This window comes from Trifolium pratense, linkage group LG7 (assembly GCF_020283565.1).
Source record: "Trifolium pratense cultivar HEN17-A07 linkage group LG7, ARS_RC_1.1, whole genome shotgun sequence".
In the NCBI taxonomy this organism is placed as follows: domain Eukaryota; kingdom Viridiplantae; phylum Streptophyta; class Magnoliopsida; order Fabales; family Fabaceae; genus Trifolium; species Trifolium pratense.
The window spans coordinates 9,901,420-9,914,203 of record NC_060065.1 but is presented as its reverse complement, the minus strand read 5'-3'; the positions used below and the strand labels follow the sequence as shown (position 1 = coordinate 9,914,203).

The following is a 12,784-nucleotide window of genomic DNA, read 5'->3' as shown; positions in this document are numbered from 1 at the left end:
TACAAGCATTTGAAACACTAATGGACAAATCAACACTGATAAGAAGCATTGAAATTGAAACAGAAAATTTGAAGTTGAAACTCAAATATGTTAGAATTATTACTGTTAGGTATGTTATTCATTGCAACACATTAGTGATTGTACTGGCTATTGTACTACCTACAACTACAAAGTATGGAAATAAGTATCCAGCATCAATTTAATGCTAAAACTACATTTGTACGATTGTAGTCATGTAGTTGGTTTTTTGGTGCAGTTGTGCAATCGCCCTATTTATAGCCATCCGATCAAGATTGAACGGTCATGATTTAAAAATTATATTTATTGACTGCATTTGTTTGATCGGACGGCTATTAAACGACTATACCGAAAATTTGACACCTAATCCATTTCCGTACGATTGTATCACATGCATTAGAATTTAGAAACACTAATGGACAAATTACTGTTAGGTATGATAAGTCCAACTCATTTGCAATTACAAAATCACAAAAAAAAAAACAATAACTTAACAATCATCGCCCGTGGGCTACATACAACCCATAAAACTCTATGCTAAGACAAGAGAATTGACAAAGATGGGGGGTTAAAGAAACAAGAAAGAATCTTGTATTAAAACTTTTGGTGTATTCTAACACATTAAATAACCAAACTCACTTTCATATTTTTTTATACCTATTGCTATAATTACCTTCCAAATGACAGGAGAAACATCATATATTATATGTAGCTAAGAAAATTAGACCTTATTTTCTAATTTATCATTTACAAGTGGAAGCGACTCCATTTTACTCCGAGGGGTTCTTGGTGTTCGAGGAGTTCCTGGAACTGGTGGCTGTTGGGAGAGCAAGTGCCTAACATAACCATAGAATGTACAACCCACAAGAGTGATGGCACACCCAACAGCATTTAAATATGAAATTGGGTTCCTAAATATCAGCCAAGAAACAAGGACAGCAACCGCAACCTGCGAAAACGCAAAAACAGGATTCTGGTTAATTTCAAAAATGCAAAAATAACTACTAACATATCGTAGTTTCCTTTTACCATTACCAACCCACAATACTATCTTGACATTCATTCAATAATCTAGTAACAGAACCAACAATGCATTTGGTGACTAATATGCAACGTTGCAGAATGAAGATATTGGGTAAATTGAATGATGAAACCATGAATTGAAACCAATTATCGACCAGGAGAACTTGAATGTTAAAAGACAGAAAAATATAGTTTGTGGTTTGAAACATTGTCTTATAGATCTCACCTTAAGGTTCCCAGCGACGTTAAATGTTACAGCAGTGGTGGAGTGGATCACGTAAAAAATGGAGAAGTTAAGACAGAAAGCCAACACCCCAGAACTAAAAATAATGATGAGGGCCGCCCAAGGATATGGATGAGTATTTAGCCATTCAAGAACTCCATTGCCTTCAAGTACCATGGCAGGAACCACCAATATCATAGTCGCATAAGGAGCCATGTAATAAACCGTGTTTATGCTAAAGATAACATGAAAAGAAAATTAGATTGTGTACTGCAGAAAAAACATGGCAAAGCAATTCATATAAATCAACACAGGCACATGAGTAGAACAAAGTAAAGCATGCCTAAGACAAACGCATGGAATAAAAGGTGAAGAGAAGTAATAATTGAGAAAAAGTCTAGTATGCAAGGATAAAGATGAACAGAAAATTAAGAAAAAAAATCCTGCAACAATGAATTAAAAAATTATTCCTTTTCAAAAAAATGAATTAAAAGATCATTTGACACACAGGTAGGTCTACCTAGGAGACAGTTGGTTTGGAGAAAAGAGTGGGACACAGGCATCCAAAAAGCATAATACAAAATGCAACAGTATTGCATTTTACCACTGTGATGGTAATATATGATAGAATAGGACATTTGATTCGATGCGACACTATTGCATTTCACTGCGGTGCAAATATTGAAACATTTGAATGCAAACATGAAAAAGACAAGTATTTTCCAAAAGTTCATCTTTCAAAATATATGGTTGGGCAATTTCTAACACAAGTTGGTCCATTCAATGGGTTTGATAGTTTTATACCCAGCAGCATAGGTTAAACCAGCCTGGTTTTTACAAGAAAAACATCTGCTTATTTTATTTGTCAGTATGATGCATGTGCAATTGTATTTTGTCGATATTACAGAGCATTTCTCTATTATAATATTACAGTGTAACACAAACATTGATCATCAATGATTACAAATTTACATTCACTATGTAGAGGACTGATAGAAACCCAGAATAGAAGAATTCTGGTTCAGACAGGGAGGTACCATCGTAGGAGCCTCACCAGTGGTCCATTATTAAATATTATTGGATATATCAATTATAAAATTAAGAAATATGGTTTTAAATGATATAAACTTTTTCGAACTACAACCCAATCCCCAATCTTCTCTGAGTTCTCCACATTGATTTTTTCGGCTTGATGAGAGGCAATGTCATTTCTACCTCGTCCTCAAAACCAAGCCCTTGTGATGGTTCGGGAAATTACACTCTCACTAGCACCGCCAGCACCACTGAACCTAAAATCCTGAAAACTACACATTACACATGCCGCCGCCGCCAGGACAACTCTATTTGAAGTTATCGGTCATCTGCGACAACGATTTATTATGGGATCCAAGTCATCCTCACACAACAGGATGAAGAGAATCTCAATGCAATTGACAATGGGGTTGCTGAGAAGCTGGTTTTCTACACTATTCCCAAGTCCCATTTTAAGGAGATGCCTTTTGCTGAAAATGAAACCGAAAGACATGATTGTTTATACCAAGTTCGAAACAAGTTAACTCAGCCATGTGCTTTTCTCGTCCCTCTAGGCCTTGTCAGACCCCATCATAAACTCTACTGGGGGATTGAGGTAGGGAAATCAGTGTCCTCGAAACGGAGTCAAAATGGATTTCCTCATCCCTCTTGGGATTCAAGGTAGAGTGGTGTTATTATTGATGTCCTCCAACAGTGTGTCATCATTGGTAAGAAACTAAGGCAGGAGCTAGAATTCCCGATCATTTAAATTTTTAGCCATGGAATTTTGATTTTGTTATAGACATGGTTTAATAATAATCAGCGGTAGTGGAATCAAACTATCATGGATTGAAGGGGGGATGGTAGGACACTGAGTTGTGGGCTTTATCCCCACAAATAGGCTGAGTAACCATTTAGATGTTCGGTGTAGATTGGTGGTCATTGTTGGAAGGTAGCGATTGATGGGAAGGTTGGCGAAGATGCAAAGATTCTCTTAACAAAATCTAGACATGTAAAGGAGAGGCATGGGAGAAACAAATAATAAATGAAAGAATGAGTATTTTGCAATTTCAATTTGATGGCACTCTGGTGAGGCATCATGATTTATTTGTGCCTCACCCTAGACAGCACCAATTCAAAGAAATGTTTATCGAATTAAAACAGACCTCAAAGAGACTACACAATGACAAGGAAACGTCGGAGCCTAAGCTCCTCATAAAATATTCTGTGCCCGGCTGACGAAACACACCGCCTTCTTTCCATGCATACACCTCCCTTGTATCCTCCTTTCCCAAGGGCTTCATTTCCCTATCCACCTGCTACCTGTTACTTAACACGATCTAGGATTCTTGGTATTTCTTCCAGAGAAAACATTCCATATTGTAGGCCTGTTTGTTGGGGAATGACCCAATAATTGGACCTCTTCCGTTACTGGATCATTTTCCACATTTGCATTAGAACTCAGCCAGGTTCTATCGTGGACCTTCTATATTAACAAAACTACCCATTGCAAGCCAATTTTGTGGGAGGTAAGTTCAGTAAATTTTGAATCATAGCTTAAAATACATTTGGTTGTTATGCCTGAAAGGTGCTGATTTGAATAACATTTGCTGGCTTTCTGCAATCAAACTTATCAGAACCCATAGATGTCCCTAGTTTTAATATAATACTTACTATTGGTTCAAAATTTAATGAGAAGTGGAGAGAAAGGTATTACAGACACAAAAATAACTGAGAAGTGGATAGTCTGTATAGGGGAAATCCAGAAAACTAGATAGAAAGAAAAAAAGAGAAACGAAAGATAATCAAAATATGATGTTACAATAATAGAAATTGTTAGCATAATAATGATACCTGTCAAATTTGTATCCATGGAGAAGAGATTCTGCAAGGATAGTCTTTGTAGATGTAGCCAAACAGCCGAATAAGGCAGCACAAAATCCAAACATATTAAAGCTCATCTCTGTAACAGATGTGAGAAGAATCCCTCCAACAATGGGTATAAGAGAGGCCCAAATACGCCAGTCAAAATGCTTCCTCCACACTAGCCATTGCAAAGCAACTGTGCAAGTTCACCAAAATCAGATGAAAATATCCCAAGGTAAAACATTAACTCTTACGAAACCTTTTATCGAACCTTACCTGTGGTTGCGGGTGTGAATGACTTTATTGTCTGCATAAACGAAACTGGAATGTATCGTAGGCTCACATTCCCCAGCACTATGTTAATACAGAACACCAATGACATTGGAAAGATTCTTTTCACGCGATCTTCAGGGTCAACAGTAATCAGTGGTTTAAGCTTCAACACCTTAATTACTACATATGCTCCAATGGCTGAGATGATAAAGTGGACACAGGATACTGATAGGGGAAACTTGAAATCTAATTTCTGCAAATAGAAAATAAAATAAAATATTTGCTATAATCCATACAATTCTTTACCATGATAATGATTATTGGGTGATTAAAGTAATGATTGTGGAAATCCTAAATACCAATGTGGATTGTGGAAATCCTAAATACCAATGTGGATTGTGGAAGAAGTTGTAAATATTGATAAATCTTTTCTTCACAATAAGAGATCTAAACAATCTAGTGAGTAGAATCGCTTAGGTCCTCAATTTTTTTTTCTAGACCTCACTACCATCATTAAAGATACCTTTAAATATATAACTCCTTCCTTTGCTTGCTCATAAAAAATAAAATAATAATAACTCCCTTCTAAATATAGATCTAAATCTCACTTATGGGAACCAGGAATACTCCCACCCTTAACCCGTGAGACCCACCCGAACCCAAACCCAAGTCAACGGGCGAAACCCGAATTGACTGGGTTTGGGTGACACCCGAAAATATGGGTGTGGGTTTGGTATCACTCAAACCCACACCCGAAACCCATACACCCACCCGAAACATGTTAAAATTACCTAAATACCCCCACATATATATATAAGTGTAAAAGTAAAATTAGGTTTTTCACAAACCACAAACCAAAATTGTGTTTGAATTTTGCTTGAAAGTTGGAAGAACTTAATTTTGGTTTAGTTGTAATTTAATTTCTTGAAAGACTATTTTGTAATTTTAAATTCCCTTGTAATTTTAAACCTATGTTTTTGCTAAGTGATTGACAATATGTTTAAATTCCATTGTTTTTGCTTAAATTTACCTTGTTTTGCTTAAATTTGCAAAGTAGTACAAAATGTGTTGTGGGTTTGGGTTTGGGTGTAAAAAACCCGAACCCAATGGGTGTGGGCGTGGGTGTGGTTTTGCCACCCGAACAGATTTGGGTTTGGGTTTGGGTGTTGATTTCGGGTGTGGGTTTGGTATCACTCAAACCCGCACCCGTGGGCGCCCATTGCCATCCCTAATTATAAGCAAATATTCACGTGTTAGATTCATTGAATAACTGATGTATCTAGTATATATTAAAGACCGGATACATCAATTATTCAATAAATTTGAAAAGTAAATATTTGCTAGTCCGGAGGGAGTACAATCTAAGAAAACCAGAAGACCTTTTTTGACCATCCAAACAAACAATTGGATATTTTAGATACACAAGGAGAAAACCAATTTCCATAGGAAAAAATGATACATTTTTAGAGGGGGCAAAATAACGGAATCTTAAGCCAACATATTCAACGAGGGGCTAAAATGACAGAATCTTGACATTGCACGGGGATAACTGGAAAAAAATATATATTACAGGGGGTAAACCAAAATTCGCTAACATTCCAGGGACATAAACACTGTTTAACCCTACAATAAATTTGAAAAGTAGATATTTGCTAGGCCGGAGGGAGTACAATCTAAGAAAACCAGAAGACCTTTTTTGACCATCAAAACAAAGAACTGGATATTTTAGATATACAAGAATTGATCCAATTTTCAATTTAATTAGAATCACATTCACAATTTCTTGTGTTCTAATGTAGTTTAGAACAGTTAGTTACAAAATTTGATGCAATTAAGTGAATTAACCATATAACAATTTATAAATTTTCATTTTTTAATTAAAAATATTCAAATTGAAACAAAATTAAGAACGCGTAGCATTTTGAAGCTCAATTAAACAGTTTCTTAATAACTAAACCATTTGTTTAACAGTGAAATTCTTATAGCAGTAGCAACAACGTAAAAAAGGGGGTCAATTAACAATGAAATAAAATTATTATCCAAAAATGGAAAACATGAACCTGGAAGATCCACTTGTTGATGATGATAACGGTAACATTGAAAGTCCACCATTGAAGGATAGATAAGAGAGATCTGATTACAGTCCATTGGAAAACAAAGGTTTCTTCCATTACAGAGGAAGAGGAAGAAGAAGAAGAAGAAGAAGAAGAAGAAGAAGAAGAAGAAGAAGAAGAAGAAGAAGAAGAAAGAGAAAGAGTTGTTCTACTCAACTCAGTTTCTTTCTCTTGTCATGTAATTTGCATCCTCTCCTCTACTCTTTCTTCACACCTTTCTTCTCTCTTTCTTGAGTTCCTTTTTATTGTACAAATTCTTTCTTTTTCAAATGTTTTTATTTGTCATTTTCTCTCACACATTGGAAAATTATGGCCTGCTTTTATTTTAATTAATTAATTAATAAAGTTACAAAATAAAACAAAGTCTTTATCAAAACAGAAAAACAAAACAAAGTAAATTGTTGATTTAAAAAAATATATATATAATTCAGCAAGTTTATTTATGATTCTCTCAAACCTTAGAAAATTTTATCCAATAAATATTTTAAATTTTCTTTTCTAATTATGTATCTAGATGTTATTCGTCGTGATTTTTTATCTCTGTTTTTATTTGCATGTTTATAGTATTATAAAAATATTTCTACAAAAATTTAGAATATTTTAGCAAAAAAATAAATGAAATATGAATTTTGAAACACAAAAAACTTAAAAAAATCATATTTAATCTATTTCTTGTTAAAAGTTCTAAACTTTTAGAATAAAAATTTCTATAATGTAAAAAATATAAAAAGTCACTAGGTTTGGTCTAGTGGTAAGAGGTTTAGGTAGTATGTAATAGATCATGAATTTGATTCTCAACTCACCGTAAACAAAAATAAAAATAAAAATATAACTATAATAAATAATTTAAAATATTTAAAACTACACAAGTTAACCTAGCAGAGACCAAAAATTATAGTGAAAATCAATTGAAAACGAAAACTTATGAAAATTTTGAGAAAGATTAAAAATAAAATTTGAGATTTTAAAAGAACCACAAATTTCTTTTTTTTTTTTTTTTTATAAAGGGGAAAATAAAAAGACAACAACACAAACTAACGAGGACGCTGCCTCAAGACACCCGTTGCATCCGCAAGCAGCACATGCGCTATTTGCGGAGGCGGAGAAGTCCATAACTTACTATTAACATCTGACTGAGCACCATATTTAGCCAACCAATCAGCACATTCATTCCCTTCTCTAAGAGTATGAGAGAAAGATAAAGACCAATTACGCGTTCGGAGGATACGAATCTGACCAAGAACAATTGCGTGAGGGTGAAAATTATTGTCATCTTCAAGGATGAGATCAATAGCTGACTTAGAATCAGATTCCAAGTTAATCGTACGGTAGCCTAAGCCCCAAGCCAATTAAAGCCCTTTGAAAATAGCATAAAGCTCTGCCAAAAGGTTAGAAGCACGATCACAAAAACCGGAGAAATCATGCATCTATTCGCCAATATCATTGCGGATAAGACCACCAAAACCAGCACGACCCGGATTTTCGAAAGAGCTACGATCCACATTCAACTTCAAACACGGAGCCATTGGTGGAATCCAAGCTACTTGTCGAGTGATGTGCGCCCTATTGGGAACCACAAATTTCTTTAACTTACAAACAAAATTGTAAATTAAATGGTTTAGAAGACACAAATTCAATTTTGGATGAACAATTTTTTATTAAATTTTGCTTGCTTACTTTCTTTCAAATTTCTAGATTTTACTTGCACGGAAAAAAGTTAAAAAATAAAATAAAAACCTAATTCTGTTTATGTTCTCGATTAGCTTTTTATTATGTTAGGGGGTTTGTGTTTTTGTGGGTCCAAAAGCATTTGAGTTCCGAGGTTTAGGTCAGTTTGATCATAAAACGGCACCCTTCCCCTAAATGTCTTTATTTTATGGTGGTTCTTGAAAAGAAACATAGATGATAGAAATTATTTTTTGTAAATTGAGAGTTTCACGTGATTGAGACTAATTTGATATTTTTTTTTAGTTGTAATGATAAAATTATTTTTTTGTAAAAAAGAATGATAAAATTATTTTTTCTCTTTAATAAAACTCTTTTATTTTTGTCAAGTAGTCAATTAATTAAAAATTCATCCGTCTTAGTGAAAAAGAGCTAATAACTATATAAGTATAAAAGAGTTTTATTAAAGAGTTACATATTAAAAGATTGCTATTAGAGTTCCTGTGAGCATTACTCAATAGTTACTATTAGCTCTTTTTTGTAATGTAGATTCTGTTTGGTAAAAATAAGCTATAAGTTAGCCGATAAATTAACTTATAGTTGATAGCTGGTAGCTTATAGCTGAAAAATTAGTAGAATAAAATTAGGTCCTGTTTGGCAAAAATAACTTTTGGCTGATAAGCTAGCTGATAGCTTATGGCTGATGACTGATAGCTTCTAGCTGATTGAAGTGTTTGGTAAAATTAGCGGTTCAACTAACTGATAAATGTAAAATGACATAAAAGGACATCTTCAATTCAATAATATTTTTTTTATCAAATTAATACTATTTAAGATATTTAGAATTTAATATTTTAAGTTTATTTTATTTTTTTGGTACAATATTTTAAGTTTATTAATTCAATAAATATATCTTTCAAATATTATTATTAAACTAATTTTTATATGCTGATTTTTTTTTAAAAATATTATTTTCATTTCAGTTGATATGCTTTATGAAAAAATAACAACAAAATATATTCACAATATAGTATAATGGTTAATTATAGTAAGGTACGTTGTTTCAAAAAAATTATAGTAATGTACGTACTTATGAATTTATAAAAAAAATAATATGTTTTAGCCTTCATATTTGATAAAATAGATAATAAGACAACATTAAAACATACTATATATATATATATGTGTGTGTGTGTGAGATTTTAAAAGAAGCAACGTTAAAACATGTATTTACTTATTTTATTTTAAATTCTAATGATAACAAATTATAAAGGGTAAATGTGAATTTTAGTTAAAATAACAAGGGTAAAAGAGGAAGAAAAAATGAAAAGCTAGAAGCTATAAGCACAGAAGCTACTTGAAATAGCTTATGAAAAAGAAGCTAAAAGTCAGTAAAATAAGCTAAAAACTCTTTCTAAAAAGACTGTTATCAAACACGTCTTTTAGCTTATAAGCCATAAGACAAAAGCTAAAATCTAGTTTTTTTGGCTTGCCAAACAGACCCTTAAAGTGTTTGGCAAATTTAGTTGTTGTAAGTTTAAAATGACATAAAAATACATGGTTAGTGGGTAGTTTTTTTTTTTTGTAAGTGTTAGTATGGGTAAATATGGAATAAAATGTAAAAAGGTATAAGCTCATACGCTAATTGAAATAACATCTCAAAAAATGCTATAAGCTAGTTAGAGAAGTTCATTACCAAACATTTAATATTTTTATCAAACAACCTTAAAGGCTAGTCCAATAAACTATAAGTTAGCTTATTAGACTTACCAAAACAGTGTCGTGTTTATTTTTTTAGAAACCTATTACCATACAAATTTTTTCTAGGCCCCTAAAAATTGGAGGTCGACCTCTTAGCACACCTTATACTTCTGTAGGGTCGACCATAAGCATTAATATAGTAGTAGTATTTGGATTACCAACACTATGTGCCACCCAAAGTGGAATTGTACTAAAATATCTTTAACTAAGGTCCATATTAATTAACTCAAAAGTATTTAGATGAAATGATGCAGGTCTCTTCTAGCTTAATATAGGTTACGAATTTAATCTCTGACTTGAGCATGCAACAGTGTTAAAACTCTTATGAAGAGTTTGCCACTTATTTGGATCCTACAAAACTCGAGGGATTAGTCTCCAGTTACACGCAGATGATACTTGATTTATACCGCAAAGTAGCATATTTAAACCTTATAGGTTAAAAATTATGGTTGAGATGAAAGATCCATTAAAGATGGTCAATCAAATTTTGTTGTGGATATTAGTCTGTATAGCATAGTCGTAGCTACTTCACACAATTTGTTGTGAAATTCTCTAACTCAAATTCACACCAATAACAAAAGTGTGTGAGACAGGTTTTGATGACAACCAAAACAAAACATCTCAAGCAATAAGAATCTAACTGTCTATTTTGCAAGAAATTCAAGCAAGCTAAAACAAAAAGACTAAATATGAACAAACACAAAAAATGTTTATCCAGTTCGGCTCAAAATTGACCCGCGTCTGAGAAAGAGAGTAACTCTTCGATTCACTACCAATGAGTCTTTACAACATATACATATGTGTCCTAAGAAAATAGTTTCAAGAGTTCTCACAAGAACATAAACCCTAATTTCTACCAATCTCTCAACAACGAAGATGAACAATAATTCTCACTCTCAAAATATTTATAATGTCTTAAAAAATCTTAGATATTACCCCAAAGATCACTCAATGCTTAGGTTTGAAACCACTAAAATAAAACTCTCTAAGAATTCTCTTTTTTCCCTCTCTCTAGAATGAATTTAAATATGAGACAGAGGACGAAGCATCCGCCTTCCGCCTCTGCACTGACGCCTTGTGCCTGCATGTGGTAACAAAATAACCGCCTCCACACTCACACCCTCTTCATCCACCTCAAAGGTGAGGTATAGTGGTGAAAAAGGCCCAATAATGCATCGAAATCCCGCCTTGCAGCCTCTATTGAGTGCCTCATGGGCGAGGCATACACATTACACACAACTAATATCATAAAAACATTAGACTAAATTCTATGATTTAAAATTTAAGCCTAGGTATTCAAATTTAATGATTAAATCACTATTTTAGTCTTCAAAATTGCAAGGCCGTCAATTTAATCACTTAGATTTGCAAAATATCAGTTTATTGATTTTGATGGATGTTTATAAAACAAATATATATTTTGCTAGATGGACTAAATAAATTCATTTAAAATAATTAAATATATTTTATTGGACTGGCTAGATATAAAATATACCTGCTTATATAAATAAAAATATAATTTTTTGGGGCCACCCCATCCTTACCCACATAGCTGCAAGGGGAAGGTAGTATCTGATTTTGCAACAAATTTTTGCATTTCATTTTCAAATCTCATATAATAATATGATAAGAATATTCGTTAATTCCGTCAAAAAGGAATATTCGTTAGGTAGCAATACCCCCTAAAAGGGTCAATTTTGTAGTGTTTTTTTAATTTTATTCCCCAGAACTTAAAAGGTTAATTTTGTAGAGCTAATGCTGCTTGCTACTCCTAGATCAACATTTTTCTTTTAGTATTGTATTTTCTTTTTTCTAATATATTTTTCTTATATGCCTAAAAAAAAATCTTATAAAAAATGGAAGATACAAGTCCTGCAATTAGGTATCGGAGTCACAATGTGTGTTCTCCTTCGTTGTTGTAAGCTGTTGGGGAAACCAGACTAAATAGTCTCTTTAAAATGCGGAATTAACTCTCCCAACCACCTGTGCAATTAAATGGGCAACCAGAAAATTCCAATCACAGAGCAAAATAATAACGACGGTAAAATAAATATCAGACACCAGAATTTTACGTGGAAAATCCTCTCAATGTGAGAGAATAAAAAACCACGGGCCTAGCCAGATAAATCTTCCACTATAAATCAATAATGGGTACACAATAGTTTTCTAGTAAATACTAGGAATACCAATAATCATCACATAAGGTGGAATCAAACAACAACTCAACTTCCACACAAGTGGGTAAACTAACACAACCTAGAGGGAGATTTAAACAACCAATAAAATTATCTAAGTGATAGAAAACACATACTCAAATTGTTACTTAAATCAAGTAACACTTTATCACTTGAATCACAAAAAAAATCTCTTCTCAAAAGAACAAAGCCGTCGCTGCACTTTCTCCCTGTTTCTGTGTGCGTGTGCTGCTGCCGTTGTTGTTCTATATCTCACTCACGCTACAGTGTTACATATTTATATACCACACACATATATATATGTTTCAAAAATTAGGGATTAAGGAACCCTTATTTTCTTCTCACGTGACAATTCACATGGCACACCATGGGCCAAGCCCATTAACTTCTAACACCTCCCCTTTTATTCTTTCTTTTTTTTTTCTTATAATTGGTGTGGGCCCCACTTGGGGAGTGAACCCACCTAACAAATCTCCCCCTCACGACTCAAGTGGGGAGGGATCGTTCTACCATGCCTGCCTTCTTCCTACAGCAAATCATCTTCGTCACAGGCAACGTTTTTGTCATCATATCTGAACCATTCTCGTCAGTATGGATCTTCTCAAGTGAAAACGATTTCATCTCCAATGCTTCTC

The 12,784-nt window shown here is 33.3% G+C and overlaps 1 protein-coding gene across 7 annotated transcripts; it reads right to left on the bottom strand.

Moving 5' to 3' along the window:
• Nucleotides 1-414: 414 nt before the first annotated feature.
• LOC123894866 (UDP-galactose transporter 1-like) lies at nt 415-6,785 on the bottom strand. 7 transcript variants are annotated; one of them, XM_045944945.1, is made up of 6 exons: nt 6,625-6,785; nt 6,475-6,591; nt 4,418-4,667; nt 4,130-4,337; nt 1,268-1,499; nt 415-967 (listed from the first exon to the last, which is right to left on the bottom strand). In XM_045944945.1, the coding sequence occupies exons 2-6, from the start codon at nt 6,583-6,585 to the stop codon at nt 740-742; spliced, it is 1,029 nt and encodes a 342-aa protein (XP_045800901.1). In that variant the 5' UTR covers nt 6,586-6,591; nt 6,625-6,785; the 3' UTR covers nt 415-739. The 7 variants fall into 7 exon arrangements, with proteins under 7 accessions (XP_045800901.1, XP_045800903.1, XP_045800902.1 ...); XM_045944947.1 differs by having other exon boundaries at nt 6,628-6,784; XM_045944946.1 differs by having other exon boundaries at nt 6,631-6,784.
• Nucleotides 6,786-12,784: the final 5,999 nt, after the last annotated feature.